The following is a 27,660-nucleotide window of genomic DNA, read 5'->3' on the forward strand; positions in this document are numbered from 1 at the left end:
GTGCTTCACAGGAATAGAAGTTAAAAATAAGACCATAAAAACATACATACAATAAAAACATATGCCACAAGTTAAAATTAACATAAAAAACAAAAACACAGGCAGCAGGGTACTTCAAGAAGAGACACGTGAACAAATGATCATTACACATCACACACAACTCAAGATGACACAAAAGCCAATTTATATGTACAGGAAGAGACTCCCATAGTGTTGGAGCCACAAATGCAAAGGCACGATCACCTTTAGTTTTGAGCCGAGAGCGAGGGACAGCTAGTAGATCCTGGTTGGATGACCTAAGTGACCTACTGGCGATGTAGGGATGGATAAGAACCATGATGTATTCTGGAGCCTGTCCATGCAGGGCTCTATACGTAATAACAAGAACCTTAAAATGAATCCTAAAATGGATGGGAAGCCAATGCAAAGAACTTAAAATAAGAGTAATGTGAGTCATCCTGCTGGACCTGGTTAACAGTCTTGCAGCAGCATTTTGGACCATTTGTAGACGGTTCAGAGATGCTTTGCTGAGACAAATGAAGATGGAATTACAATAGTCCAAACGGGGTGATATGAAAGCATGAATGATAATTTTGAGTTCCAGTTGTGATACGATTGACTTGAGTTTTGCAATATTTTGTAGATGGAAAAAACATGTAAGGGTCAGTGATTTAATATGCTGATCAAAATGCATAGCCTGGTCACCTAACAGCTGATGAAAGGGACCCAATACTCTTTGCTACCTTGGGAGCTATACTGTCAGAAGCAATAATGAGAACTTCTGTCTTGTCAGTATTAAGCTGTAGGAAGTTGTTTGACATCCAGTCCTTAATGGCAGTCAGAGGGTTGTTCTGACCTTAATTCATACAATAAAAACTTAACTGTCAATAACACTCAAGGCCAAAGTACATACCCTTGTTCGGTCATTTCAGTTATTACAATATTTTTGTCATTACCAATAGTATGGTAATATATTACATTATGTATTACTATTAGTAATAATATGATTTGCAATCTGCCTAAAATAACAAAAAATAAGCACTACAAGACTAAGACCCCTGAATAACTATTTGTACTGAACATTTAATGTGCTTAAATGCATATTTCACCATTTTAAGAAAGTATATGACCGTCCCACATTAGTAAAACCAGCTGTCCCACATTTAAAACCACATTTTCTAAAGTGGGACAGTGAAAAATTGACTGAAATAAAAAATATGAAACATGTTTTCACCATCTTATAGCATATTTTGGTGCTTGAATATATCATAAACACAATCTGATCATTATGACAGATTTATATCCTCAACATTATATTTCTGCTTTAACTGGAAGATTGCTCCAATCTATCTATGGCATCACATGTGTGAAGTCATGTGATATCCATTACACCCCCGGTTTAATTTGACATATGTAGCATATGTGGGAAAATATCTTATTTTTTATATATACTTTTATATACTTTTTTGATACAGAGAAGTTCTATTTGATCAATTTTATCATACTCATGGCTGAATTCAACATCTCTCTCCATATATGTATGTTTGTGTATAAAAATATAAAAATATGTAAAAAAAAGTACACATGTCCTTATATGGGTTGCTTCCAGTCTCGTACGCCTCGTTGTATCGCGATAGTTGGAGATCAGCACGGAAGAAGCTAAGCTAGCTGTGAGCTCACTGACTTTCCTTCAACTGGTCGGTGAGACGACAGAATGAGTTTAACGTCTATAATCCGATGAGTTTACGAACAGCAGTTAGCTGGTGACGGTTGTTTGTTTTTTTTATTTTACATCAATATGGATTTAAACACAGTTAATCGCTCTCCGAGAGAGGAAGGGGAGCTCGAAGACGGAGAGATCTGCGATGATGAAACCGAGGAGAGTGTGCCGATCCGGCGGGGGGATGGGAACAGGCGCGGCGGCGGCGGCTGTGGTGCTCCTCCACGGACACGAAAACCTCACCTACACCCCCACAAAATGCTGCCACACATGGGCCACCCGCCGCCAGATTTTCGCCTCTTAATGCCATACAACCTCGGACCTCACACACACGGCCCTTTCCCCCCGAGCCACAGGCAACAGTGCGAGCCTAGCGGGCCCGACCGGCCTCCCTCTCCTCTGCCTCTGCCTCTGCCGCCGCCGATGCCGATGCCGCTACCGCTGCCGCCGGGACTCGGTCCTCACTGCGAGCCGAGCCCACGGTCCAGCTTCTGGGAGCGGAGTCACGGCGCCCTGGGGAGGTTCAGGCACCGGGCCATGCCGAACCGTGGACGCGGAGGCTGGAACCGAGGCAGCCGGGGTGGTGGAAACACCAGAGCTCCCCCAGGTCGTTACGGGCCCGGAGAGAGTCACAGCAACAAGAAGGACTCTCCCCTGAGAAAGCGTATCCTTTCCTCCTTTCTATAATTGTTATACCACACTAAGAATAAACATCAAGGGCCACTGATTGAATTATAGTGCACCAGGGGCCTGTGAATATTTAAATACCCGAGATAATACTATCATAAAGTTCTGGGCTGACACAAGCAGAAAGATTTGTTTGTGTCAGACTTGAGTTTCGTTTCCTTTTAAAAGGGTACTGTGGGTATGTGGCACTTAACAGTTGATCATGACCATGTTACAGTGTTTCTATGTTAATGTGACATTTTATTTATCCAGGTGACTGTAGGTTTAATAGTTTGTTTCTTTCCATCCCCCCTCAGTGTTTCCAGTCTGTGTCATGTTATTTAAACCCCTGAATTGAGCTGGTTTTTAAATCCTTATCAGACCTGCTATCTTGTCTCGAGACTGTTAAGTTTATAGCTTCAACATGAATCTGCTGATCGCTTAGTCAATATAACATCATAAACCAGTGAAAACCACCCATGACCGTAACCCAGAGCACAAGTTGACATCATCAAATTTCTCATTTTGTCAGACAAACAGTCCAACACCCAAAATTATTAATTTCCTTACAATGAGAGAAACAAATTCTCATATTTGAGAACCTAGCACCATCAAAAACAACTTTTAATGATCAATCTATTATCAAAATAGCTGCTGGTCTTTAATCGACTGTTTGTTGAAGCTGTAGTTTTCCTGCACTAATGTTGGATCACATGTCAAAGCTGGTATGTAAATGTGCCACTGCATGTGTGGACTGGAAAATGAAACCCATAAAACAATGATGTCACCTCGTGCTCTAGGTTTTATTGACATTTTCGCTGTTTCTGATGTTTTATTAAGTGAACAGTTGATCCATTAATTAAAAAATAATCAGCAGATGAGTCAGTAATGAAAATAATCATCAGTTGCATCTTTAAACTAGCAAAAATGCTAATATTCACTGCTTCCTGCCTCTCAAATGTGAATATTTGATGATTTTCTTTGGGGTTTTTTTTTAATAATAACTGTTAGTTGCAGCCGTACTTCTACTTTCTTTAACATTTGACTCCAGAAAAGCCGCTGGGGAGGAATCAAGCAAGAAAAGCGGCTCACAGTGTTTCCAAATCAGACACCAGTGTTGACGAGTCCTTCGAGGACTTGCTGTCAAAGTATAAGCAGATTCAGCTGGAGCTGGAGTGCATCCGTAAGGAGGAGACCATGGCTCTGGAGCCCAAAGGTTCCCCTGAGAGAGACGAGGCCTCGGACCACGCCGCCAGTATTGCAGAAGCCAAACCAGTAACCGAAACGGCGAGAGTTCCGAGTCCGGCAGGAGCGGAGGAGACTCCAGAGATGAAGAAAGTGTTCCAGGCCTTCAACATCAAACCGCTCCGTCAGAAACTTCCCACGCCTGTTAATCTGGACGATCCCAAGAGGAAATGTGGCGAGCAGGTCAAGAGTGGTGACGGAGAGCAGGAGGGTGAGTGAAGGATGTGTTCAGATTATTTTATGTTGGAAGAAGATTAGAAATACAACCCTGGAAATCAGACAAAATAATGACTTTAACGTACTGTGGCTCATAAAAATAAATCATTAAAGCTTCACCACATTTCTTTAAGAAATTAAAAGATTTATTGTATTCTGGTTTAGGAACTGAATCCCTGAATGACCTTTAGTTTATTTATATTTCTTTAGATGTCATACAGGGAAATGAACCACAGTGCAACACAGAGCAAACATTAATGACGTGTGTAAAACAATAAATAGCTGGAAGACTAATAATAAGTATAAACTGTAAAGTAAAAGTGAACATTAAAGGTGCAAACACCTCAGAGCTTAAAGGATTAGCAGCTAGCTAACTTATAAAAAAAAAAGGTGCAACAACATATTTGCTGTAAACAATTCTAGAGCTGCAACAATTAATTGATCAACAGAAAATTAATTGGCAACTACTTTGATAACAAAGTAATAATTGATAATAATTACGCAATTTTTTAAAGCAAAAATGGCATAAAAATTCTCTGGTTCCAGCCTCTCAAATGTGAATATTTAACTCCTCTATGATAATAAACTGATTATCTTTGGGTTTTGGACTGTTGGTCAGACAAAACAAGACATGTTGAAAAGTCACCAGAGGCTCTGGGAACGATTATTCGATTAATTGATTAGTTGACAACTATTAAATTAATTGCCAACTATTTTGATAAGATATTGTTTTGAATCATTTTTTAAGAGAAATAAGTCCAAATTCTCTGATTCCAGCTTCTCAAATATGAACATTTGAACATATGGACATTTTCAGACGTCACTCTGGGCTTTGGGAATTTTTTGGACCAAACAACTAATCAAGATCACTTACCACTAACAACTAATCACTTATTTAAGAAAATAATTGAGAGTTGAATCGATGATGATAATAATCGTTGCTTGCAGCCCATAAACATGTGATCAACATTGTTCACAATTTGCTGACATTTTACAGCCCACATGAATAATTGATTTATCAAGAAATAAACTCTGTAGATGAATCGATAATGAAAATAATCATTAGTTTCAACTCTGAACCTTAATATAAACAAATGACTCGTAGCTTCTTCCCTACAGTTCAGTAGATTGTCAGGCACAGTGACGTGTGCAGTCATTACTTTATTATTAGATGATTTTTGCTGTTTGTATTTATTTAGTTTTTAAACTCTGATTTGTTGATGGTCTTCCAGTTTCTGCGCACACACGCCTGTATTTAAGACGATGTGTTGGAAGTAATATGTAATTATATACAGTAATAAAGGGCAACTTTTGGGGTGTTTTATTTTGCCGCAGACACTTTAAATCTGCAGATATTCTGTATGTGTACATTCCTCTGTGGATAAGTCTGTAGATATTGGGAAGAGACACATGTCTGTATTGTGTTTAACATTTACAGCAGGTCCTTCAGCATGCTTCTGTAGGATATTCAGGTGAACTGTTGTGCATCTACATGTTTATAAACTCAAACTACAACTTAATAAAGAGATGCGGAATGGAATCATGTTTTGCTCTAACCTTTTGAAGCGTCATTAAGTCGCATTTTAAAATCTGGTTATATTTCCAGGTGAAGAAGAAGAAGAAAGAGCGACACAAGTGGGAGCAGAAACCGAACAAAAAGCCGATAAAGAGGTAGAGGAGACGAAGAAGATGTGTTCGTGCTGCAGCGAGGAATCGGAGGACGACGGGAAGGAGAAAACGAAGAAGGTGTGTTCGTGTCGGAGAGAATCGTCGGCTTCCAGCGAGGACTCCGTCATCTCTCCAGACAAGGTACACCTGAGATCATGAAGCTCTTTACTGCAGGATGGAAGTACAGGACTGTAAAGCAGCCCGGTCAACACGCTCTGGTTAAACAGTTTGTATAATCGTCTTTTTCAAACTTCTTTTCTGCTCCAGCAGCCGGTGGTGAAGGTGGAGGAGGAGGAGCTGTCGGAGCTGCAGCTGCGTCTTCTCGCCCTGCAGTCGGCCAGTAAGAAGTGGCAGCAGAAGGAGCAGCAGGTGATGAAGAGGAGCAGGGAGCGGATCACCAAGGCGGCCCAGGAGAAGAGTTCCAGCTCCAGCCCCACTGCTGCTACTGCTGCTGCTGCTTCTCCTTCTGCGACCAGCAGACAAGTCAGGACAGAGAGAGTCACCACCAGGTCCGCCTCCTCTGCTGCTGCTGCTGCAGCTGCTGCAGAGAGGAACAGAACCAAGTCCAAACCTCAGGACCGGGAGCGAGACAGGACCAAGACCGGGGCCAGACCTGGAGACAGAGACAGAGAGAGGCTGACAGACAGAGAGAGGCTGAAGCCGAGTCCTAAACCTGGACCTAAATCCCCGCTGGAGAGGAGCAGAACTGCAGGAAAACCCCACATGACCAAGAAGATCAGCCCAGGTGAGAAGGGTCCGTATCTGCCTGTTTACCTGCTTACATCTTGTTTTCAGATTTTATCCAGTCACATGTTTAAAATCTTCATCTTGTTTCAGTACGGGCCTTGAAAAACCACTGAAAGGCCCGACGCTGCACTCTCATCAGTAATCACGCACACCGACTACAGTTAAATTACCTTCTTTGTACCTCATGATAAATAATCTTAATCTCTCTCAGGCTCTGCGGCCAAGCAGGCGGCCAGGAAGCAGCAGCTGAGGACGTGGAAGCTGCAGCGGCAGCAGGAGGAAAAGCGACGGCTGGAGGAGGACGAGCGTCGCAAACGAGAGGATGAAATCCGCCGAATCCGTGACCTCTCCAACCAGGACGAGCAGTACAACCGATTCATGAAGCTGGTGGGGGGGAAGATGCAGACGCGCAGCAAAGTAAGACGCTTCATGTTCAGCTTAAGTAAAATCGAAGGATGTTTATTTTTAGCCCAGTCGTGACGTCCTCTGAGCGTGCGTTTATCAAACCCACCGGTTTACGAGACTGAAAACAGCTCTGAGTTAAAACAGTTGCAAAGAGCTGCGTAGGTGTGTCGCATCTGGTGCAGCTGAGACATGAAACATGATCCCTGAAGTCCAGATTGAGTAACAGATTAGAGAGTTTGAAAAACACTGCCCAGAGGGTTAAAATACTCTGAGACAGGATTTTACTGCTCTCGGGGCAATAATGAGCACATTACACTGCACTTAAAAACAAAGATGAGATTTCTACTTTATCTGAAGTGTTTTTTTTAACATTATATTTCAGTTTTACAAGAGAAAAGACTTCACTGTTGAGGACTAACAAATTCAGCAAATGCACGTCTGGTTAACTTCCTCACCTCTGATTATTCGTTACGTTTTGAAAGAACGTATGTAAAGAAATGATAAAATCCGGAGACACAATTACTTTCCAACAACAAGAGAAGAAGTGGACAAAAAAAAATCCAGAAATAAGTATTCTCAATTGTAAAGAAGCAGATAAAATACACTTAAATGCTCTTAAAAAAAATCCCCCTTAAAAGAGAAGAAGAGAAAGTGGGGAAAAGACTAACAGCACAGATAATGCTTTATCTGCTAATGATATTACTGCAGCCACTAATTCTAAAGACAAAATATCAAGAAAGACAGAGGACTAGTCAGCAACAGAAACGGCAGGTGATCAGTTTCTTGGCTGCTGAGATTCACTGAGAACACGGATTTAAAGAAGAATCGTAATTTAGGAGCAGAACAGAACCAGATTCCTCCAGGATCCTGAATAAAAACTTTGATTCCTCGTTAGTTTGTTCTTTGTCCACCATATGTCGTAAAGAACTGGAGTCAGTGTCATGTGACGGATGAATTATCCAGCTTTGTATTTTATATCAATGTTAGCAGCTGTCATGTCTCATCATGCTGAAGTTACATGAACTCTGTTGTGTTGACACTGGAGAACAAACAGTGAAGAAATGTATGTTTGTTTTTTGTCCTTCAGTCCAGAGATCGAGAACACAGGAAGTCAACAGGTAAAACAGGCCTGGACGCCTCAGGGAACCTCTACCAGTATGACAACTATGACGAGGTGGCGATGGACACAGATAGTGAGACCAGTTCACCGGGTGAGCAGCCAATCAGTGATCTAGTAACCAGTATTGTGTGTGTGTGTGTGTGTACACAAAGTCTGATATATCTTATTCGTCTGTGCTGTAGACCTCTGTTGTTGTCCAAAAACTATTAAGAACACGTCAATGAGCCGCACCGCTGCACTGGGTGACATGTTCCTTCATCATGAAGAGTTTAGTCATGTTAGTTTGTTTAGAAACGGCTCTGAAGACGAATAACAGCGATCACATTTTCAGTCTCTGGAGAGTAGTTCTGTGTAAGGCAGACACCGCTGAGCCTACTGTAGTATTCACTCTTCTTCTTCGTCATTGACCTCGTCCACACACTTTATAAAAGCAGTAAATGAAAACCTTTTCAAACATGAGTCCAGAAGTCTTGATGTTGTTTTTTTTTTTTTTGTTGACAGTCCCGTCGCCGTCACACGCTGCGTCCGCTGCAGACGATCCAGGATGTTTCCCTCAGACGTCTCTCTACATGACAGACTCTGCTCAGTTCAGCATGGTACGCATCAAATAACTGTTTCAAATTGTTGCAGATCTCCTTTGTTCTGTGTAAACATCCAGATTTTTCTCTGCGGAGTTGTAGAGTTCAAACATTAATTGAGATGTTTCCTTCTCTCAGGATTTCTCTCAGCCCTTCCTCTCCTCCATGTTGTCGGGCGTTCCTCCTCCGCCGCCTCCTCTCCCCCCTCCACCTGACGAGCTGGAGCCTCCTCCCAAACCGCCCTTCGCTGATGAGGAAGAGGAGGAGGAGATGCTGCTCAGGGAGACCTGTCTCATGTCTATGGCCAACAAGAGGGTGCCAGCCAGCGAGGTGAGTGTTACCGAGGGTTTCTTCTCAGCTGGTCTTATCATAATGAACAGGAAGTATTGAAAGTGTTGAACGTTATGTCTGCAGGAGAAGATCTGCAGCGGTCCTCCCTCTCCAAGCTGTCAGCCTAACGCCGGCGATAAGCAGCCGACCAGAGGAAACCTGAGCACCGTCAGCCTCAACACGGTGCCCCCGTCACGCACCAACAAGTTCACCAGAGGACACCACGCTCCCAGAGCGCCGCTGTTGGTAAGAACCTGAGAGACGAATGTCATATAATCATTACAGGAGAGTAACGCCTGATACACGTGGGCTGTAATACTTTAACTACATGTATATACAAAGGTCAAGGTCACTGTGACCTCACCTCTGTGCCATTATCTCATGCTTGTGATATCCCAGGAATGCCTGGAGGGAATTTCTACATATTTGTGGTCAAAGGTCAAACCTTTGAATACCTTTTTTTTTTTTTTTTAATGAAATTCCTTCAAAGTCTTCCCTACAAATATGAGTCTGGACAGACATGGATGGAAACTGCAACTTGACTGGTTGGTTTGTGACAAATATGTCTGTACATGTGTCTGGGCTTTTTCAACACTAAACCAGATAACAAAATAAAAGCTCATTACAAATAGAAATAGTCTTGAAGGTAAAGCCAGTCTTTTGTTGGTCACTTAGATGTTTAGTGCAGCACATCATGGATTGGACAGACCTCACTGTGGCCGACTGACTCTTCGTTTTAGACAATAAAACCATTTCTGCTTTTATATAGTTTTAGTATTTTAAACAGCTGACGGAGTCGCAGGTCATTAAACCTTTAATTAAACAATGTTGAAGCAGACAAACAGCAGACAGAGCGACGTATAGCGGAAACAAAACATGTCCTCCTGCAGCAGACACAGACACACGACGACACTCGCATGAGGAAGATAAATATGAAGTTCAGTGTGTGTAATAATAAGAGTTTGTGTCCCGGTGGAGGATTCTCACCTGTTTGTCGTTGTGTTTCTCTCCAGCTGCCTCGACACAAGTCGGTGGTGGTTTCGCTCAACGATTCGGACGACAGCGACTCCGACGTGGACGCCGGCAGCTCCTCGCAGGCCATGTTCGGAGGTCTGGAGTTCATGATCAAAGAAGCCAGGAGGACTGTCGAGGTGGGTCACATGTAATGCTCCAGTCTTGAAAGTTGAATAATAACTGTAAAGGTTGTGGGTAAAAACACTGTAAATATGTTTATATAATATTACTATGTAAAACTGACAAAAAAAATCCCACTGTTTGGTTGAAACGCCCATAATTCAGTGAAAGTATGGAGTAAAGTAATGAAAAAATACTTTTGGATTTGTGCCAGTTTCATTAAAAAAGGAGGTGAAATTCCAAAACATCATTATTATCTTCTCATAGAACATAAAGGAATCACAGCTCTTCTGTCTGGAGGAGAGACATTAATTAATTATTAACTGATTACTTTGTATCTGACGTTTCCAGGCAGCGAAGCCTAAAGGTGCGTCAGGATCTGAGAAGGAGAACAACCCAGTCAGAACTCCAGAGGCTTTACCTGAAGCCAAGAAGGCCGAGTACCGCCTGCTCAAAGAGGAGATCGCCAGGTATTTCACTCTCAACCACACTCTCACGGCACAGCAGAGATCAGGAAACACTGTGAAGGTCGCTCTGGGTAGGTGTTGGATGTTTTTAAAGATGTTTGTTTTTGTGGCTCCTGCAGCAGAGAGAAGCAGAAGATGTTGAAGGATCACAGTCTGAGCTCCTCCTCGCCTGCTGTCTCTGATTCTGCGGTGGATTCATCAGCGAAGTCCGCAGCTGAGCTGAAGCTGACTGAAGTAGAGAAGGGACTCAAAAAACACAGGTGAAATGTTGTTAGCCGAGATTTGGGAGATGGTTGTTATTATGTTATTCCAGAAATTTTGGGTTGGTGTGCAAAGCCGTATTTCTCCATATATACATAAGTATGCATATTCATGTTGTACATCAGTCTGTCTTTTTATCGTGTGAGTGTGTGTTTATACACACTTTGTCTTTGTTCTGGACTGGCGATACCTTTAATGTTGTCTCAAATCAAAATCAGCCGTTGTGCACTTACCGGAAATGACGATCGCAAATTAGCATTAACTAGCGTTAGCATTGGCGGACAAAATGCACAGTGAACTCACATTTCTCCGTTTTGCCTCTTCAGGTTAGGCTAACCTATTGTTGCTAACTTTGGAGCTAACCCCATTCACTTTTCCAGCACTTGGGGAAACAACAGACCTGACTTTTTAGCATTTATTAACTGTTACACAGGAGTCTGTACTGTACATTTATTGCCAGAATGACAACTTACCGTTAACTTTTTCCTCTGCCCCGCTCGCATCAACCGTCACTTTCCTGCCGCTTTTTCCCACTCGCTACGCAAACATATTAAGCACTACTCTATTCCTAAACAAGTTACGCTACCGATATTTAGAGTTATTTTTGACATTAAAAAAATATCTTTTGGCATCTTTTGGCGGGGGTTCGTTAATATTATCACAGGAGAAACGCCGATCCAGTAAACGTTGAGTACAGTTAGACTCAGCAGTCTCCATCAGGTTGGGCGAGTTCAAAGTTGTGAAAACAACGGGGGTGTTTTGAATACACCCCCGTTGTTTTCACAGGTAATTTGTTAGTCTGTCCCTCCCGCCGCAGGAAATAATGGATTAATCCTGGAAAGCTGTTGATGTAGCACTTTTCTCCTTATGAAAATAACACGGAGATTATTCGACCAATGAGAATTTAGTCGGACGAGAGCATATCGACCAACTAATCGACCAGGAAACTACAGCCCTACAAAAAACACACTGATGGCTTATATCCGACAACAATATAGTGGTGCTTAGTGCTAAAAAACACATGTATAATTTACATTTGTATAATGTGGCGATGTTCACTGTAGTTACAATGCACATGGCTGCCATTTCCAGTTTGAAAAGTGGTCCCTCCCCTTCCGCTATGTAGCCAAGATGGCAACCATTGATGGCGAGAAGTGTCCATAGTTCAACTTTTTGATTGTTTTGAGCGCACCATCCGGGTACTCACAGTGCACTGCATTTTCCCATACTTCTCAGTGTGAACGCACCTATGTACTCAAAATGTTAAGTGTATGTATGCGATTTGAGACACAGCACTTGCCTTTATTGAGTATTAAAAGTTCAACATGTTGTGACCTTATAAAGTTTTATATATTCCTCTGTAATGATCGTCTTGTAAGTAGATCAGTTTATTGTTGGTTTGGCTCTGCACGACATCTGTTGACAATAATATAGAAAATCGTCAGCCTCATCCTTTTAACATTTTTAACTGTCATTCAGACAAAATATAATTTGAAGACCTCACTGTGGCCTCTGAGAACATTGCCTGAACGTTGAATTGACTAATGGAGAAAATAAATGGCAGATTAATTGATAATGAAACTGTTATTTGCAGCCCTAATACAGACACAGTAAATCAGTGCACCTCCTCCTCCTGTCACACAGAGACCTGCTGCAGAGAGACGAAGCCGTCCTCAGACATCTGCTGCAGCAGGAGCTGAAGAAGAGAGAGTCTCTGAGGGCGGCAGAGACGAAGGTGGCCAAACTGAGGGAGCAGCTGACAGCCTCCGAGAAGATCGTCAGCGCGAACAAGACGTTGCTCAACAAGCTCCAGGAGCAGGTGGGTGGAAATTATGCATTTATTCAGAGTCACGTCTGACAATAAACACACAGAAATAGTTTGTTTTACTATTTAGTCTTATTGGTGGAAAGTAAGTGCTACTTTAAAAAAATTAAGTCAAATTAAGTAAAATGAAAATGTTTCCTACATGAAACATCCCATCATTGTATGACCAGGAGTTAATCAACCTGCCATCTGGCCATGAAACACACATGTCATTAATAAAGGTGCTGTTAATAATAACGGATACTCCTTGATCTGACGTTTTCAGCTTAAATCAGTTGCTACAGTTGTCAAGACGCCGTCTGTGCACGCTGGCGCGACTCTCCTGATCTCTGATAAACATCAGTGATAAGAGGAAGCAACCCTTTGTTTACTTGTGATAACGGGTTGATTATCTTGTTATCTCGAGAAAATGAGTTTTGTTATCTCGAGACAACAAAACTCAACGAAATAATTAGTTAATTTGTGATCTCGAGATAATGGCATTTAAAAAAATAAATAATAATAATAATGCAAACATGGCCGTTCTCAGCTTCCATACATCTGAGTGCTCCTCGTGTGTGTGTGTGTGTGCGTGCAGGTGCACCGTGTTGAACATCGGGTGTCCATAAAGAAGAGTGTGGCTGCCAAGTTGGAGCAGGAGCTGGTTAAGGCTCTGCAGGCCGCTGGAAGATCCTCGAAACGCCGACAAGACTCCAACCAGACTCTGGTGAGCAACACGACCCTTCAGCTTCATCACAACACAAGTTGTTAACAAACATAATTGATTTGATTTTTTTACAAAGTGGCTATTGGTATGGCATTGGTGTTGATTGTGCAAGATCATGTGATCAAATTTAAACCTGTTTTTCTTGCTGTAATCATTCCTCCTGTTCATACTGACCATTAGAAGATCCCTTCATAATGACCTTACAATGTAAGTGATGGAGGACAAAATCCACAGTCCTCCTTCTGTGCAAAAATGTATTTAAAAGTTTATTTGAAGCTAATATGAAGCTTCATCGTCCAAATGAGTCAAATCAAGTAGATATCTTTCAACGTTACAGTCTTTTTAGTGCCTGAGTCCCTCTATTCATAGACACTAAAGGAATAAAGAAGGATCGTTACATGTCTGATTAGTAATTGATGAATGTATTACTTGTAGCTTGAATCTGCTTTTGTCCGTTTCCTCTCAGCCCAATAAGCTGCAGCGTGTGGACGGAGCTTCTCTCGGCTCGGAGCGTCACTTTGCAGAGCTGATCGCTCAGAAGCAGCGGCTGCAGCAGCTGGAGTCCGAGTACGCCCTCAAGATCCAGAAGCTGAAAGAAGCTCAAGCTCTGCGCAACAAAGGAGTCGCACCAGAGCCGCCCGCAGAACCACGCTCACGAGCTTCCACGCCCCCCGACCCTCAGAGTCAGCTGCCTCCTGCCTCCAGCCCCTTCCCTCTGCCCCAGCCCTCCCTGCACGACCTCACCCAGGACAAACTCATCCTGGACAGCGAGGACGTCCCGGAGGCTGAGGATCACGAGTCAGAATCCACATCCGCACCCGCCGCCGCCGCTACCGCCACTGCCAAAGGCACCCGCCGACACTCCTTCCGTCGGTCGGACTCAAACTCCTTCACCAAACCCAACCTGGAGCAGCTGAGCTCGACTCCAGCTAAAGACAGCAACACTGCCAAACCTGCCAAGACTGTGAGCAGCTCCCCTGAGCCTGCAGAGATGATTGCAGGGCTGGACATGGACTCTCTGAAACTGAGATACCAGCAGCAGGCGCAGCTGGGAGAGCTGCTGCGGCTGGAGCTGCAGAAAGTGGGAGAACATGTCGATAACCTCCCAACTGGAAAGGTGATAAAACCAGAGCTCTGACCCTGCAACTGCAACACACTAAGAGTTTACTTGATCTGGTGTTCATATCTAAATGTTGTTTTTAAAAACGGTCGTATTCTGACTGCAGATAAGAAAACTGTCACATAATATTTTGAATAAATTCCTCTTCTGTGTTTTTCTATACCCTGACTTTGGTCTCCATGGTTACGTGTTGACTGTGCAGGTGGTTGCAGTGGAGGTGGACGCCGCAGCAGGAAACACAGAGCTGAGGCCTGTTCCCTTTGGACCGTATCACAGCCCTCTTCTGGTCTTCAGATCATACAGGTAGACTCCACCACTGGCTCTACTTTTAACGAACAGTTTTCATGTTTTATTGTAAAAAAAAAAAACATTGAATCAAAGTAGAATTAATGTGGCCTTTTTGACATTAAAGGTTATTTTTCTGTTGATCAAAGTGCAAACAAAATCTCTACAAAGTGATTTAAATGAATTACAAACATGTTAGTAGTTTTCAGTGCAGTCAGCTGGTTTCAGAATGAGTCAACAGGAGATCACCTGTGTGTAATCGAGGTGTTTGAGTTGATTGTAGTATAAATACACCTGTATCTGCAGTATAAATACACTTGTATGTGGAGGAAACACCAAATCTACTTTGGTTCAATGTTGTAAAACAAAACAATAAAGGAGGGTGAATACTTTCTGTTTGAAGTGTTTCGATGAATATCTGCATGTTTTGTCTCTCAGGTTTAGTCCGTATTACAGGACCAAGGAGAAGTTGTCTCTGAGCTCGGTCACATACAGCAACACCATCGAACCAAAGAAGTGTTTCTGTCGGTTTGATCTCACAGGAACCTGCAACGACGACGACTGTCGATGGTGAGAACATGTTGATTAAACCCTCTGTTTACCTGCTGCATTTCCTTTCTACGCTGTTTAATGTCTGTTTCCTCTTCCTCTGCATTCAGGCAGCACATGAGGAATTGCACTTTATCTGGAAACCAACTGTTCCAGGATATCCTGTCGTACAATCTGTCTCTGATCGGCTGCTCTGAGAGCAGCTCGGACGAGGACATTAGTGCTGCAACAGGTGGGCCTTCAAAATAAACATCTGTCCTGATATTCTTAGAACACAAAGAGTTTTCAGTCAGTCGTTGGTTGTTGTGTTTAAGAAAACCAGAATGTATTTGTGTCTGTTTTGTAGAAAACTATATGAAGAAGCTGTTTGGCACAAACAAAGACCGAATGGGAGTCGACCAGAAGGCCGTCCTCCTCGTGAGCAAAGTGAACGAAAGCAAACGCCACGGTTTGTGAACCTTTCTTTAAACACAGATTCTCTCGGTTCCAAATAAACCGTCTCCTGACTTCTGACTTGTGTTCTCTTCCTCGTTTTCCAGTCCCTCCTTTCACCACCTTTAAAGACATGAGGAGGTGGAGACTGAAGCCGTCAGCGCAGAATAACCTTCACCCTGAGGACGACAGCGAGGAAGAGACTGCAGGTGGAAACCCGACGCAGGGAAGATACGGTGAGGGAGATGTTTAATGGCAGCCTCAGACAGCCAGGAGTTTAATAAAACTAGAAACGGTTAGTCTTGAATGATTATTTAGGTTCCAAGTGTAACACAACTAATAGACCAGTTACAACAGTTTGTTTACTTTGTCTCCATCCTCTACAGCAGTGGTCTCCAACCCCTGGGCCACGGACCGGTACTGGTCCGTAGGTTATTTGGTACCGGGCCGCACAGAAAGAATAAATAACTTACATTATTTCCGTTTTATTTATTATCTAAGTCTGAACGATGTTTTATTTTGAAAAATGACCGTATTCCCTCCATTACATCACTCTTGTCTCGGTCACGTTAAACGTTACCATAGCGACCAGAGAGTGTTAGGGGGCAGAGAGGATGTTACTCATGTTATGTTGTTGGCGCTGCTAATAAAGTTGCATACGAGTAAACAGTGGATTCAGGTTTATTATTATATTTAGGAAATACCACAGTTATTATGTCGGTCGTATCATTTTTAGTTTGTTGTATTTATCTGCCGCACCTCAAAGGCCGGTCTGTGAAAATATTGTCTGACATTAAACCGGTGGTTGGGGACCTCTGCTGTACGGTGTAATGCTGTTAGCTCCTCCAGCCTGAACAATTTAAAGTGATAAGTTGCTGATGTCCGTCTGTTAACTGTCTCTCTGCACAGACGACGGCTCAAAGACCAGCCTCTCTGCTTTGGATGTGTGCGTCACGTCAGAGGACAAACGTTATTTTATCAGTGAGACAGACGACATATCGAACCTGGAGACGAGTGTCCTGGAGAGTCCCCGAGACACTCAGCTGTGGATTAAATTAGCCTTCAGATACCTCAATCAGAACGAAATGTAAGTCACCATGACAACCAGCTCACTTTCTGTGTTTTTTTTCATTGTGACATGAGATTACGATGTCGTCTCTTGGTCTGTAGCTCTGCAGCCGAGTGTTTGGAAGCCGCCTTGAACACGTTGTCTCGCGCTCTGGAAAGTAACTGCGACAACCCCGAGGTGTGGAGCCACTACCTGTCTCTGTTCTCCAGGCGAGGCAGCCGGGAGGAGGTCCAGGAGATGTGTGAGATGGCTGTGGAGCACGCGCCTGACTACAGAGTGTGGTGGAACGTAAGTCCTGATCTTCACCAACAACCAAAACTCGGCATTTAAACTATAACATAAAATGAGCAGCATGTTTTTGACTTCCCTGCAGTATCTGAACTTGGAGAGCTCGTTTGAGGGGAAGGACTACGTATGTGATCGTCTGCTGCAGTATCTCCTCAGCGAAGCGTCCTCTGGTGTCACAGAGAAACTCTCCTTCCAGCTGATGGAAGCTCTGCTCTACAGAGTCGACCTCAACCTGTTCACAGGCAGGATGGAGAGCGCTCTGGCCATTTTACAGGTGAAACATGATGAGATTTAACAGCAAGAAAACGACTAAAAAACGCACACAAAAAGTGTTTTAACGTACTGAAATGATCAATCAATTTAACAGGAAGTGTAATCAGATAATCAAACTTTAGTTAGTTCAGAGAATTTTCTTCTCTGAGATCAAATAACTAAAAACATGATAATAACTTTTATGATGATGATTATTTCAGAACGCGTTGAAATCGGCTCTCGAGCGGAGCATCGCTGACCATCTGACGCCGAGTGACCGGGCGTTGATCTGGCTCTCTTACATTCACCTGACGGAGTTCGACCGGCTGCCGTGCAGCCTGTACGACCCGGCGGAGTCCGGCCCGTCCCGGCTGCTTAGCAGAGAGCACTTCCTGCTGCCCTGGAGAACGCCGCAGGACATCAGCACGCCGCTCGACATCCTTATCGCTCTCTTCCAAGGTACAGACCATCACCAGAAGAACACAAGACGACACAATTCGTCACATTTAATATGTCGCAGTGATAATCTGATTATTTAAAGGTAAGAAGCCCAAAATTCATAAATATTCAGATTTTAATTAACACAGAAAACACTGTCGTCTCTTTGTTTGTAAGACGCCATCCATCAGTGCAGCGATGAGTCTTTGTCTCAGAGCGAGAGGACGCTGGCCTGTCTGCCGCTGCACTCAAACCTCATCTTCCTCAACAAGCTGCTGGAGAGGTGAGCTCGCCGCCGCCGCTGCTGCTGCTGGGAGGACTTTAACGTTTTTGTTTCATCTACAAAAAGTCATTTAGTGTGAAATCAAAGCACAACCACACATACTTCTGATGCAGGACGTGTTAAATTTAAGGTCAAAGTTTCTCAATTTGAAAGGTCAGAAGTAAATAAATCTACTTAGTCGATTGACAGACAATTAATCTATTAGTTACAACCATTTTTATAATAAAATCTTTTTGTCAGTTTTTAAGCCAAAATCCCAGAAATCTGGTGTCAGTTAGTCTGATCTTTCTACTTTTTTCTCTTCATATCGTTCTAACTGAATGTCTTGAATGTTGATCAGACAAAAAAAAAACTTTTGAAGACGACATCTTGCCCTTTGGGAAATTTTAACAGGCATTTTTCACCATTTTCTGACATTTTACAAACTGAACAATTAATAAGATAATTAATTAATTAATTTTATTAATTAATTAATAAAATAATCTGCAGATTAATCGATAATGAAAATCAATAGTTGCAGCCGTGGTCACAAGTGTGTGATATTTGTGGAGGTAGCTGTAGAGATCTGCCAGCTTTATTCATGAGAAACGACATATTTACAGGTTTTTATGTGTGCAAACTGCAGCGATACGTGTGGGTTTAGGTTGTTTTTTATTATTTATTGAGTTTTCATCAAATTTAAAACAACATATTAATATCTTTAACGTTCGTATCTTTCGTTCTCCACAACACTGTAAAAATGAAACAGATTGTCTTCCTTTCAGATCAGTTGATATAATTTATATATTACAGTTTAGATATGTACTGCATGTTTTCCTGATTGAATTGTTTAAGCGGCATATTACAGCTGTTGTCTCTGTGCGTCCCTGAAGGTTTGACGAGGGCATCGTTCTGTGCGAGTCCCTGCTGGAGTTTTGTCCGGAGTCGTGCACGCTGCGAGACGCTCTGGCCGACCTCCACTTGAGGAAAGGAAACGCCGATCAGGCGGTCAGCATGTGGCTTCACGCTCTGGCAGAGTGTCCCAACAACGCAGAGGTCTTCTATCACTCCTGCAAGTTCCTCATGGCTCAGGTGAGTTTAAGGTTCTAATCTTGACTTTAAAGTTTTATTCCAGTTAAAATCACAGTATCAAACACTCAGCTGTCATCCTGCAGTTGTAGGAATACTTTGTCATCAGTAATTGTGTTACCATTTTCTACTTTTGTAGCTTAACTGTACTCTTGGTTGTAATTTTAACCATGTTGCACTGATAGATTCTCACTATAATTACAAGAGTTAAATGTGAGTTTTTTCCTGCTGTCTGTCTCGTTTCGCAGGATAAGTCCAGCGCCGTCGTTCCTCTGTTTCGAGGATTCATCTTGTCTCTGTGTGAGGATGAACAGAGTCAGAAGAAGCCTGTGGACGTTCTGCGGTGAGTTGTTGTAGGAGTTTTTGTACTCAGATATCTATGATTTTATGGGGGAATTATGAATTATTATTGTGCACAACTCCAACATGAAATTATTCGTCCGGTGACATAACTCATATTAGAGTAGATATAATAATAGGGAAATAGTCGTCCTTGTTGGCCACACAAGAGAGGTCAATTAGAATTATGATTGTTATTAATCTTAATTATGATTTTGCGAGGGTATAATGTCTTTTAAGGTTAAGTGACTGAGATGCAAACACAAGAAAACACAAACAAGTTCACTTTAATTACATTCACATTTATTACTAATACTACAGCTACAAGTACTAAACACTACAACAATTTACAGACAAGACAGAAAAGGGAAAGGGGAAACTGGTACACAAGGCTATAGCTAGTGAATGTAGTTAGTATGAGAGACCTGATAAACAGATGAGATGACTGTTGCCTTAGAGGCAGGGAGTCAAATCAACAGTACAACAGCTTAGTTCTGAATTGCCACTTTGAAATTACAGATCATGAAAGCACCACGGTTTAAGCAAGTTGAAGGTTTTGTAGGACTACTTGCTTGCTCCCCGGGGTTGCTTCTTGTGTTGAATGGAGTCCGATATGCTGGGGTGAGAAGCTGGAGTCTGGATCTTGTCATGATGAATCACATCTTCAAACTAGCAAAATGCAAGCTTTCAACTGGCATGGCAAAACGCAAGAAGACAAAGACAAAAGCAAGAAGAACCAGCAAAAAGCAGCAGCCTTAAAAAACAGCTTAGAGTCTCAGATAAGACATGGTTTTAAAGTTTCGGTCTGCCTGCCCAGAAGATGCATCCTGGAGAATCCCAGGGGTTGCAGAGTTCTGGGGGAGCAGAGTCAGTTCCCTCATGTCCACAGACAGACGGGTACAGTTCCTGAATGTGGTTATTCTTTTAATCAAAGTATTTACAATTTAACAATTGCACACTGGGATGTGAATCGGTCTTCCCATCTTGCTGGAAGGATCAAAGATGGTTTGGGTCAGTGGTCTGGCTTGGTGACCATGCAGGAGATGGAGGAGGTTCCTTATCTGATCCTTTCGGTTTGCAGGAGGTTGTTTAGATGGTCTGTTCAGTGAGGAGTTTGGGATTCTCGCTAATATATTATTAGCCAGCATTCCTGGGGCATTGAAGAAAAAGCTAGTCTGTTGTTTGAGGCTTGTGCTGTGTTGTACAATTGCCAGCAGACAAAGTGATGCATTCAAATTGCTTGTTTAATTAAAACAGTCCAAAGCTCAAAGATACTCAGTTTATTATCATATATGACTAAGAAAAGCATCAAATCCTCACATTTTAGAGGCTGGAAACTCGCTTGAAAAATAACTTGTTGTTGTTGTTGTTTCCTCCTATCAGGCACATCCTCGGTTTTGCCACTGAAGAGCTCCTGTCAGGTTCGATCATCAGGAAGGAGCTTCAGGAGCAGCTCAGCCAGCAGATGCCCTACCTCCACCTGCTTCACTGGTGTGTTAACTAAGAAGTTTCTCCACAGTCGAGGCTTTCACAGGTCCTAATTGTTTAGACCTGATCTGAAACAGAACTGTGGATACCCGACGAATTTAAGAAACAAGACACCTGATCTGAATAGACCTAAAGATAATAAGACCAGATCCAAAATGTTGGTTTTTTTTTTTGCTTTTTATTGAAATATCTCAACATACTAGCATCATCATTGTGAGTATGCTAGTATGCTGATGTTAGCACTTAGCTCAGGTTCAGCCTCACAGAGCGACTAGCATGGCTGTAGACTCTTAGTCTGCTTACCTGACTAGAGTTTATGTCTTATTCTGTCCTTTCAGACTCATGACAAATACTTTGAAATATACTTTGTGCTTCTAGACCAAATGAACAGTCATGTTCTATATAATTCTTGATTCCCCGTAGAATACATGTGGTGTGTGACTCCACCAGGTTAAGTTGTAATAACTCTGTTATTGCTGTGTGTTGTTGCAGTCGCTGGCAGTGGCTGCACAGTTCTGTGGAGGAGACGGTGGACGCCTTCGAGAGAGCGCTGGGATCAGCCATGCCGCTGGAGGAGCTTCACAAAGTCTGGATGGAGTGAGTGTCACCTGCAGGAAGAAAGATCTACCTTGATGATTTCCTGTAAATAAAAACTGTTGCTGTTGACACACAGACTGTGTTTCTCTCTCCAGTTACCTGGAGTTCAGCAGCAGTCAGCTGGCTCGCTCTCCAGCCAACAGTCAGTCCAGAAGGTTCTCAGATCTGGTCCAGCGCTGTCTGAGCACCGTTCCGTCTCGCCTGGAGGTTCCCTTCAATCCCGCAGAGTTCTGGAGCTGCTACCGCTTCCACAACAAGGCAAGACCCCCGTGCCTTCATGCTGTCAGTCAGAGCAGTGATAGAGGGAAGACTTCACCTGATGTCAGTGAGGAGAGTTTAGAAGGCCTGTGGAAATAGTTTTAGACTCACATCGCCAAGATATTTTCTATCAGTAGTCTAAATCAAAAAGTATGAAAATTAACTCATTTGGCAAAGTCTCTAAATACATTTAGACCACAGGAAACTTCCTGTTTATTGGTAAAAACATAATTCCTGACTGTACTGCTTGTGGATACAAACAGTCTCTGAGTTACAGCATGACTCCAGTAATAGTAAAACTGCACTTACTCTTCATTGGATCTTCAGGTGGTGTCTCTTTATCTGAGCTGTCTGCCGCAGTCCCAGCATGCACTTGTCCTGGAGAGACTGCGATACGCGATGCCCAACAACACTGAACTGGGTCTCAGGTACACACTCTGTCTGACACGCACTTTAACATGAAACTATAAACACACATCAGATGGAGGTTAATCTATAAAATGACAGAGGCATTGTTTAAAAAAAAAAAACATCATTAGGAGCAGTTTGATGTCAAGAAACAGCAGCTAATAATACCTGATGGGTCAGCTGACTGCATCAATTAGACTGATGAACATGTCAGGAAAAAAACTCACTTCTGGGGGACCCAAAAGGAAGTGACATACCTGACTTCTGGGTACCCTAAAGGAAGTGACACACCTGACTTCTGGGGACCCAAAAGGAAGTGACACACCTGACTTATGGGGACCCTAAAGAAGGTGACACACCTGACTTCTGGGGACCCAAAAGGAAGTGACACACCTGACTTCTAGGGACCCAAAAGGAAGTGACACACCTGACTTATGGGGACCCTAAAGAAGGTGACACACCTGAATTCTGGGGACCCTAAAGGAAGTGACACACCTGACTTCTAGGGACCCAAAAGGAAGTGACACACCTGACTTCTGGGGGACCCAGAAGGAAGTGACATACCTGACTTCTGGGGACCCAAAAGGAAGTGACACACCTGACTTCTGGGGACCCAAAAGGAAGTGATACACCTGACTTCTGGGGACCCTAAAGGAAGTGACACACCTGACTTCTGGGGACCCAAAAGGAAGTGACACACCTGACTTCTGGGGACCCAAAAGGAAGTGACACACCTGAGTCCCCATATGAGGTCCACATCTGCTCCTGATGAAGGTTTCTAAGTAAAACTGAAAGCTTGAGACTGGAACGATGCCTCTGTCATGTTATAGAGTAACTCTGCTCTGACATGTGTTAAGTATCAGTTGATCTCCTGCATGCTAACATCTCTGTGTGCTTTCCACACAAAGTTGGCTTCATGTTTGGTTTGTTGATGTGACTGGTAAATGTTTCTGAACTTACCAGCTGCTCCCAACAGATGAACACTCATCATGTTGGGATTCTGATCTGTTTTTAAAACTATTAATTAGCTACTAATACTACTATTAGCTGGTGAGCTTCTGTGGTGCACCAGACACAATAACCAGTAGAAGAACAGGCTGTGGGATCCTGTCTGTGTCTCGGGGGCAGTGTTATCAATGACTACATTTACATGCACAAAATATTCAGTTTTTTCGTCCTTATTCCGAAAAAGGCAATATTCCTACCAAGCTGTTTACACAACTAATGAAAATGAATATCCCACTAATATTCTCATTTACATGCAGAGGGGTTTTTTTTAGGGTTTCCCTCTGCTCCGGTGGGAACTGGAATCACAAGATCTCCACAGGCAGTGAAGCAAACCAGCGAGGTGAAAAACATTAGTCTGATATTTATAATATAAATATCAGGCAGCAGCTGATATTTGATTCCTCGTACCTCGGTTGTCCCATGATGTTTACTACACTTCCGAGTGTTTTTAGTGCATCACACTGAGTCGTCACCATCAGTCAGGATAATAACCTCCGTCCCCGTCCTGGAGAAGGCGCGCTCTGTTTTTCCAGCCTGCCCTGAACAGCTCTCCACTCTCTTATTCCTCTCCTCTGTCTGCCCTCCAGCTCCAGTCTGTCATTTTGCCAGTCCAAAGATGCTCCTAAAACCAGAATAATACCGGCATATCCCACATGTCTTAAACGGAAAATGCTACATTCGGAATAAGGCTCAATTCGGAATATCCAAACGGACTATGCTGTTCAAATGACCCGTATCAAATTCAGAATATTGTCATATATTCAGAATGATAGTGGAATATTAGTGTGCATGTAAATGTACCCACTGTTGTTGGTGTCAGTGCTGATCTGTCGCTGCACAGGTTGCTGCATCAGGAGTGGCAGGACGGAAACATGGAACATCTGAAATTCCAGGCCCGGATGTTGACTAATAACGCTCCAAAGTGTTTGGCCAACTGGAGAATGTAAGTGAAGAAGATACTGTTTACTGAATCGAACAGTAAACAGTATCTTTTTTATAAATCATGAAGCTGGTGATATTCTATATGTTTCTTCTTGTCAACAATAAACCGGAAAAGCACCAATTTTATCACATTGGCTTCATGGATCGACTCATCTCAGCTGCTCCGCCTTCACTGCTACTGCTGTCTGTACGCTGTGACGCTGCAGACGTTGTTAAAAGACGCAAAACTACAGGACGCTCCTCAAGTGTAGCAGAAAAACAGAGAAAAGACGCAAGAAAGAGGCTGAGGAGACCAGCTGTCAGGAAATTTAGGGCTGCGATTAGTGACTATTTTCATTATCGATTCATCTGTTCATTATTTTCTCAAGTAACTGATTAGTTGTTTGGTCTATAAAATGTCAGAAAATGGTAAAATGGTGATCACTGTTTCCCAAAGCACAAGATGATGTCATCAAATGTCTTGTTTTGTCCACAACCCAAAAGATATTCAGTTTACTGTCACAGAGGACTAAAGAAACTAGAAAATATTCACATTTGAGAAGCTGGAATCAGATAATTTGGACGTTTTTCTTTCAAAAAGTGACTCAAAACACTCAATCAATTATCAAAATAGATGGCGATGAATTTAATATTTGGCAACTAATCAATTAATCGTCTAAAACGTTGCATCTTTAAGGAAATGACTCTCTTCAGCCATGCTAGCAGCTCGGATCCATCCATCCTGGAAATATCTCAGAGTTTTCAGTTATTCTGTGATAAATCTCATCAATCTGATGTATTTTAAATGATATTTGGTTCAGACATTCCTCGTCCTCTCAGGATTAATTATAATGACTTGTGATCCTCTGACTTTTCATCAAGCAGCTCAAAGTATGAGCTCGGGGATATATCGAGTTCATGTTTTTGTTTTTGCATGATGTGTAGAAAGTCTAAAGTTTGAAAATCAAGTTCTTACAACATGCACACAAAGTTTATTATTAGTCAGAAAGTAAAGTAGATGTTAGCGGATACGTTAGCCATCTTTACGTGAATAGTTGCTCCACATGTTGACCTGCTGCAGTTTGCAGGACTGCGGTGACTCCAGGTGGCGAGCTGCTCTGAATATCTTTCAGTGAATTAAATGTCACGTCTATGAGAAGAAATGGACTGAAAGTGACTCTGCGCACTGATCTGAGGTCTGTTTGTGTTCGCTGACCAGGAATCATCTCTGGTTAGGAGAGTCAAAGCTCCGGGAGTCGACTGAACAGTGAAGAGACGTTTTTAAAGGTTTCAGTAGGAACCAATGAGCCACAGACAGGAAGTACTAAGAGACAGACTTTGTCGGTTTGAGTCTTTACTTGAGATCTGTGGACAAGAAGAAAAATCTAGAATAACAGCAGACTGATCCTTTTAAAAACTAGAGTGAATTTTTTTTTTTTTTAGCGTCTAGTTTTGTAGAAGTGAAGCTGAGGCTCTGTGTGTTTCTCTGCAGATCGATCGCTGTGGAGAGAGAGCTGAAGGAGCGATCTGAGGTGAGTCAGTGATGGAGGAGATGTGAGAGTCAGCAGCCGTCATGGTCCAGAGTTTTCAGGATGTTTCATTGGAAAACAGGCCGATATGTTTAGTTTTAATTCGTTTAATTGATTTAAGAATAAAATAGATTTCTAACAGTGTTTCAGGTCGTATCTGAGGGAATTAAATTAGCTTATTTAATTTATCTACAGCAGATTTGTGGAAATCAAACTAAAAACCGATTTCCTTTTCTTAAAATAATCTTTAACTGCTCTGTCAGCTGTTCATCATCCCTCCATGTTTCTGAATCTCATCTCTTCCCTGCAGGCTTCATATCGCCGCCACATACACGTGTAACATGTGTCGGTTTAGATTTTTGATGTGATTTTATTCCACTTTTAGTTTTTTATTCTGTCGTTGTCCTCCGTTGAACTGACACAACGCTCCGGTGTTTGGTGTTTCTTCTTCTTCTTCCTTTTCTCCTTCTCTTCTCTTCTTTTTCTTTCTTTTTTTTTTTTTTATAGGTGCGACTTCTTTATCAGCAAGCCCTGCAGAACCTTCCACTGTGTGCTGCCCTGTGGAAAGATGTAATTTACCCTCCTCAGTTTCTAACACTCACATGACACACAACACACACAACACACAAACCAAACACGTTGTCTCTGACACCGTTTACACTCAGTCGCTGTGTGTTGTGTCTTTGGCAGATCAGACAGTCATCAGGAGAGCAGGAAATCACTCCTAAACGACTAAAACTTCTCATTTCTGGTCCGACTTTAGAACCAGGAGTAAAAGCGTTTTACTGTAGAGCGGGTCGTCTGCTCATCGGATGATCGGCGGTTCGATTCCCGGCTCCTCCGTGTCTTTGATACTGAAACTGCTGCTGATCTGCAAACACAAACTGTGACTGATTGTAAATGACAGTTTGAAATGAAGCCTTTGTGTTGTTTACACCTCACCTGTATATACACCTGTTCACCTGCTGCCCCTCCCCCCTCCTCCTCCTCCTCCTCCCCATCCTCTGTGTCCACTCACACTTCCCCCCTGTCTCTCCCCCCCCCCCCCTTCTCCCCTTTCTTTTTCTCTCTCCTCTCGCACCTCCATCCCCCGTCTGTCTTTATGTCTCCACCCCTCTCTATCCCTTGTCCCCCTCATTCTTCCCCTCTCTCCCTCCTCTTGTCCACTCCCCCACTGTCTCTCCCCCCTCTGCTCTCCCTCTCCCTCTCTCAACCCTGTCACTCACCCAACCACCCTTTTCCTCTCTCTCTCCCCCGTTTTGTCTTATGTCTCTCCACTCTCCCCCTTTTTCTCCCCCTCATCTTCCTCTCTCTCCTCTTTGTCTCTGCCTCTCCTCTCCCCTCTCATCTGTGTGCCCCCCCCCGTTTTCTCTCATGTCTCCATCCACTCTCTCTGTCTCTCTGTCCTCCCTCTTTCTCTCTCTCCTCTCCTTGTCTCTCCCCCTTTTTCTCTCCTTCCGCCACGTCTCCCTCCCCTCTGTCTCTCTTCCGCCCTCATTCTGCCTACTCCCCCCCCACTTCCCTCTTTCCTCTCTCCCCTGACTCTTTCTCTCCATCTTCCCCACTCCTCTTGGTCTCCCCTCTCCCTCTTTTTCCTCCCCCTGCCGCCCTCCTCTCCCACCCTACTCCCCCTTCCTTCTCTCCTCTCTCTCTCCTTTCCCCTCTCCTCTCCTCTGTCTCTCCCCCTCCTCTCTCTCTCCCCCCTCCTCCCCCTCCTCCTCCTCCCCCGTCTCTCCCCCTGCAGCTGCTGCAGTTTGAGTCAGCAGAAGGAGGTAACACAGATAGACTGAGGAGGCTTGTGTTGAGGTGTCAGGAGGTCGGAGTGAGTTTAGTTGAGGTCAGAGCCGCTCACACGGAAGATCTCGGACTCTCCAACATTCCTCTGAACAACAACAACAAGTTATCATAGAATAAAGTCACACTGCAGATGATTGAGTGAGAGCAGACAGAGGTAAGACAGAGGGGGGAGGCGCCTCCCCCTCCTCCAGGACAACAGAAACCCCTCTGCAATGGAGGCCACTGCTGCCTCCTTATATCACCTTACATCATGTACGTAAGTATAGACCTGCTGAGTGACAGTGTTTACTTTGTCTTCCCTGTTTCGTTTCTGTCACTTTTCATTTGGATTTCATTCCCCCCCCCCCTCCCCCCTGTTTATTTTTTTATTTTATTTACCCGGGAGGGGAGTTGGCGGGTGGTGGTGGGGGGGGAGGGGGGGGTTGTGACCTCACTGTGGTGTT

The 27,660-nt window shown here is 43.2% G+C and overlaps 2 protein-coding genes across 4 annotated transcripts in view; one reads left to right on the forward strand and one right to left on the reverse strand.

The window, feature by feature from the left end:
- The window catches only part of tbc1d15 (TBC1 domain family, member 15), a 31,595-nt gene extending 21,855 nt beyond the window's left edge, over positions 1–9,740 (reverse strand). Inside the window, exon 1 of the mRNA XM_042411361.1 lies at positions 9,683–9,740. The gene's annotated coding sequence lies outside the window, so the exon portion shown is untranslated. The remainder of the gene's footprint in view (positions 1–9,682) is intronic.
- LOC121897072 (zinc finger C3H1 domain-containing protein-like) lies at positions 1,627–27,575 on the forward strand. Of its 3 annotated transcripts, none has more exons than XM_042411346.1 (35): positions 1,627–2,384; positions 3,438–3,842; positions 5,454–5,656; positions 5,783–6,269; positions 6,474–6,679; positions 7,755–7,878; positions 8,289–8,383; positions 8,504–8,695; positions 8,780–8,941; positions 9,709–9,846; positions 10,181–10,299; positions 10,416–10,556; positions 12,202–12,376; positions 12,960–13,088; positions 13,555–14,205; positions 14,411–14,511; positions 14,932–15,063; positions 15,153–15,274; positions 15,389–15,490; positions 15,582–15,710; positions 16,384–16,561; positions 16,645–16,831; positions 16,917–17,105; positions 17,305–17,542; positions 17,699–17,804; positions 18,677–18,875; positions 19,121–19,215; positions 20,595–20,702; positions 21,192–21,296; positions 21,392–21,554; positions 21,882–21,982; positions 23,812–23,913; positions 25,384–25,423; positions 25,928–25,990; positions 27,165–27,575. In XM_042411346.1, exons 1-35 carry the CDS (start codon positions 1,799–1,801, stop codon positions 27,327–27,329), a joined length of 6,438 nt encoding a protein of 2,145 aa, XP_042267280.1. In that variant the 5' UTR covers positions 1,627–1,798; the 3' UTR covers positions 27,330–27,575. The 3 variants fall into 3 exon arrangements, with proteins under 3 accessions (XP_042267280.1, XP_042267283.1, XP_042267281.1); XM_042411349.1 differs by having other exon boundaries at positions 5,783–6,260; XM_042411347.1 differs by having other exon boundaries at positions 5,786–6,269.
- The last annotated feature ends 85 nt before the right edge of the window (positions 27,576–27,660 follow it).

Source organism: Thunnus maccoyii, chromosome 5 (assembly GCF_910596095.1).
Source record: "Thunnus maccoyii chromosome 5, fThuMac1.1, whole genome shotgun sequence".
Classification (NCBI taxonomy): domain Eukaryota; kingdom Metazoa; phylum Chordata; class Actinopteri; order Scombriformes; family Scombridae; genus Thunnus; species Thunnus maccoyii.

Bases quoted from the DNA above. Each gene is read 5' to 3' on its own strand.
- LOC121897072 (XM_042411346.1), top strand. From the start codon at position 1,799: ATGGATTTAAACACAGTTAATCGCTCTCCGAGAGAGGAAGGGGAGCTC. The intron at 18,876-19,120 runs GTGAGTTTAAGG...CTCGTTTCGCAG, and splicing joins GCAAGTTCCTCATGGCTCAG to GATAAGTCCAGCGCCGTCGT. The intron at 25,991-27,164 runs GTAATTTACCCT...CTCCCCCTGCAG, and splicing joins GTGCTGCCCTGTGGAAAGAT to CTGCTGCAGTTTGAGTCAGC.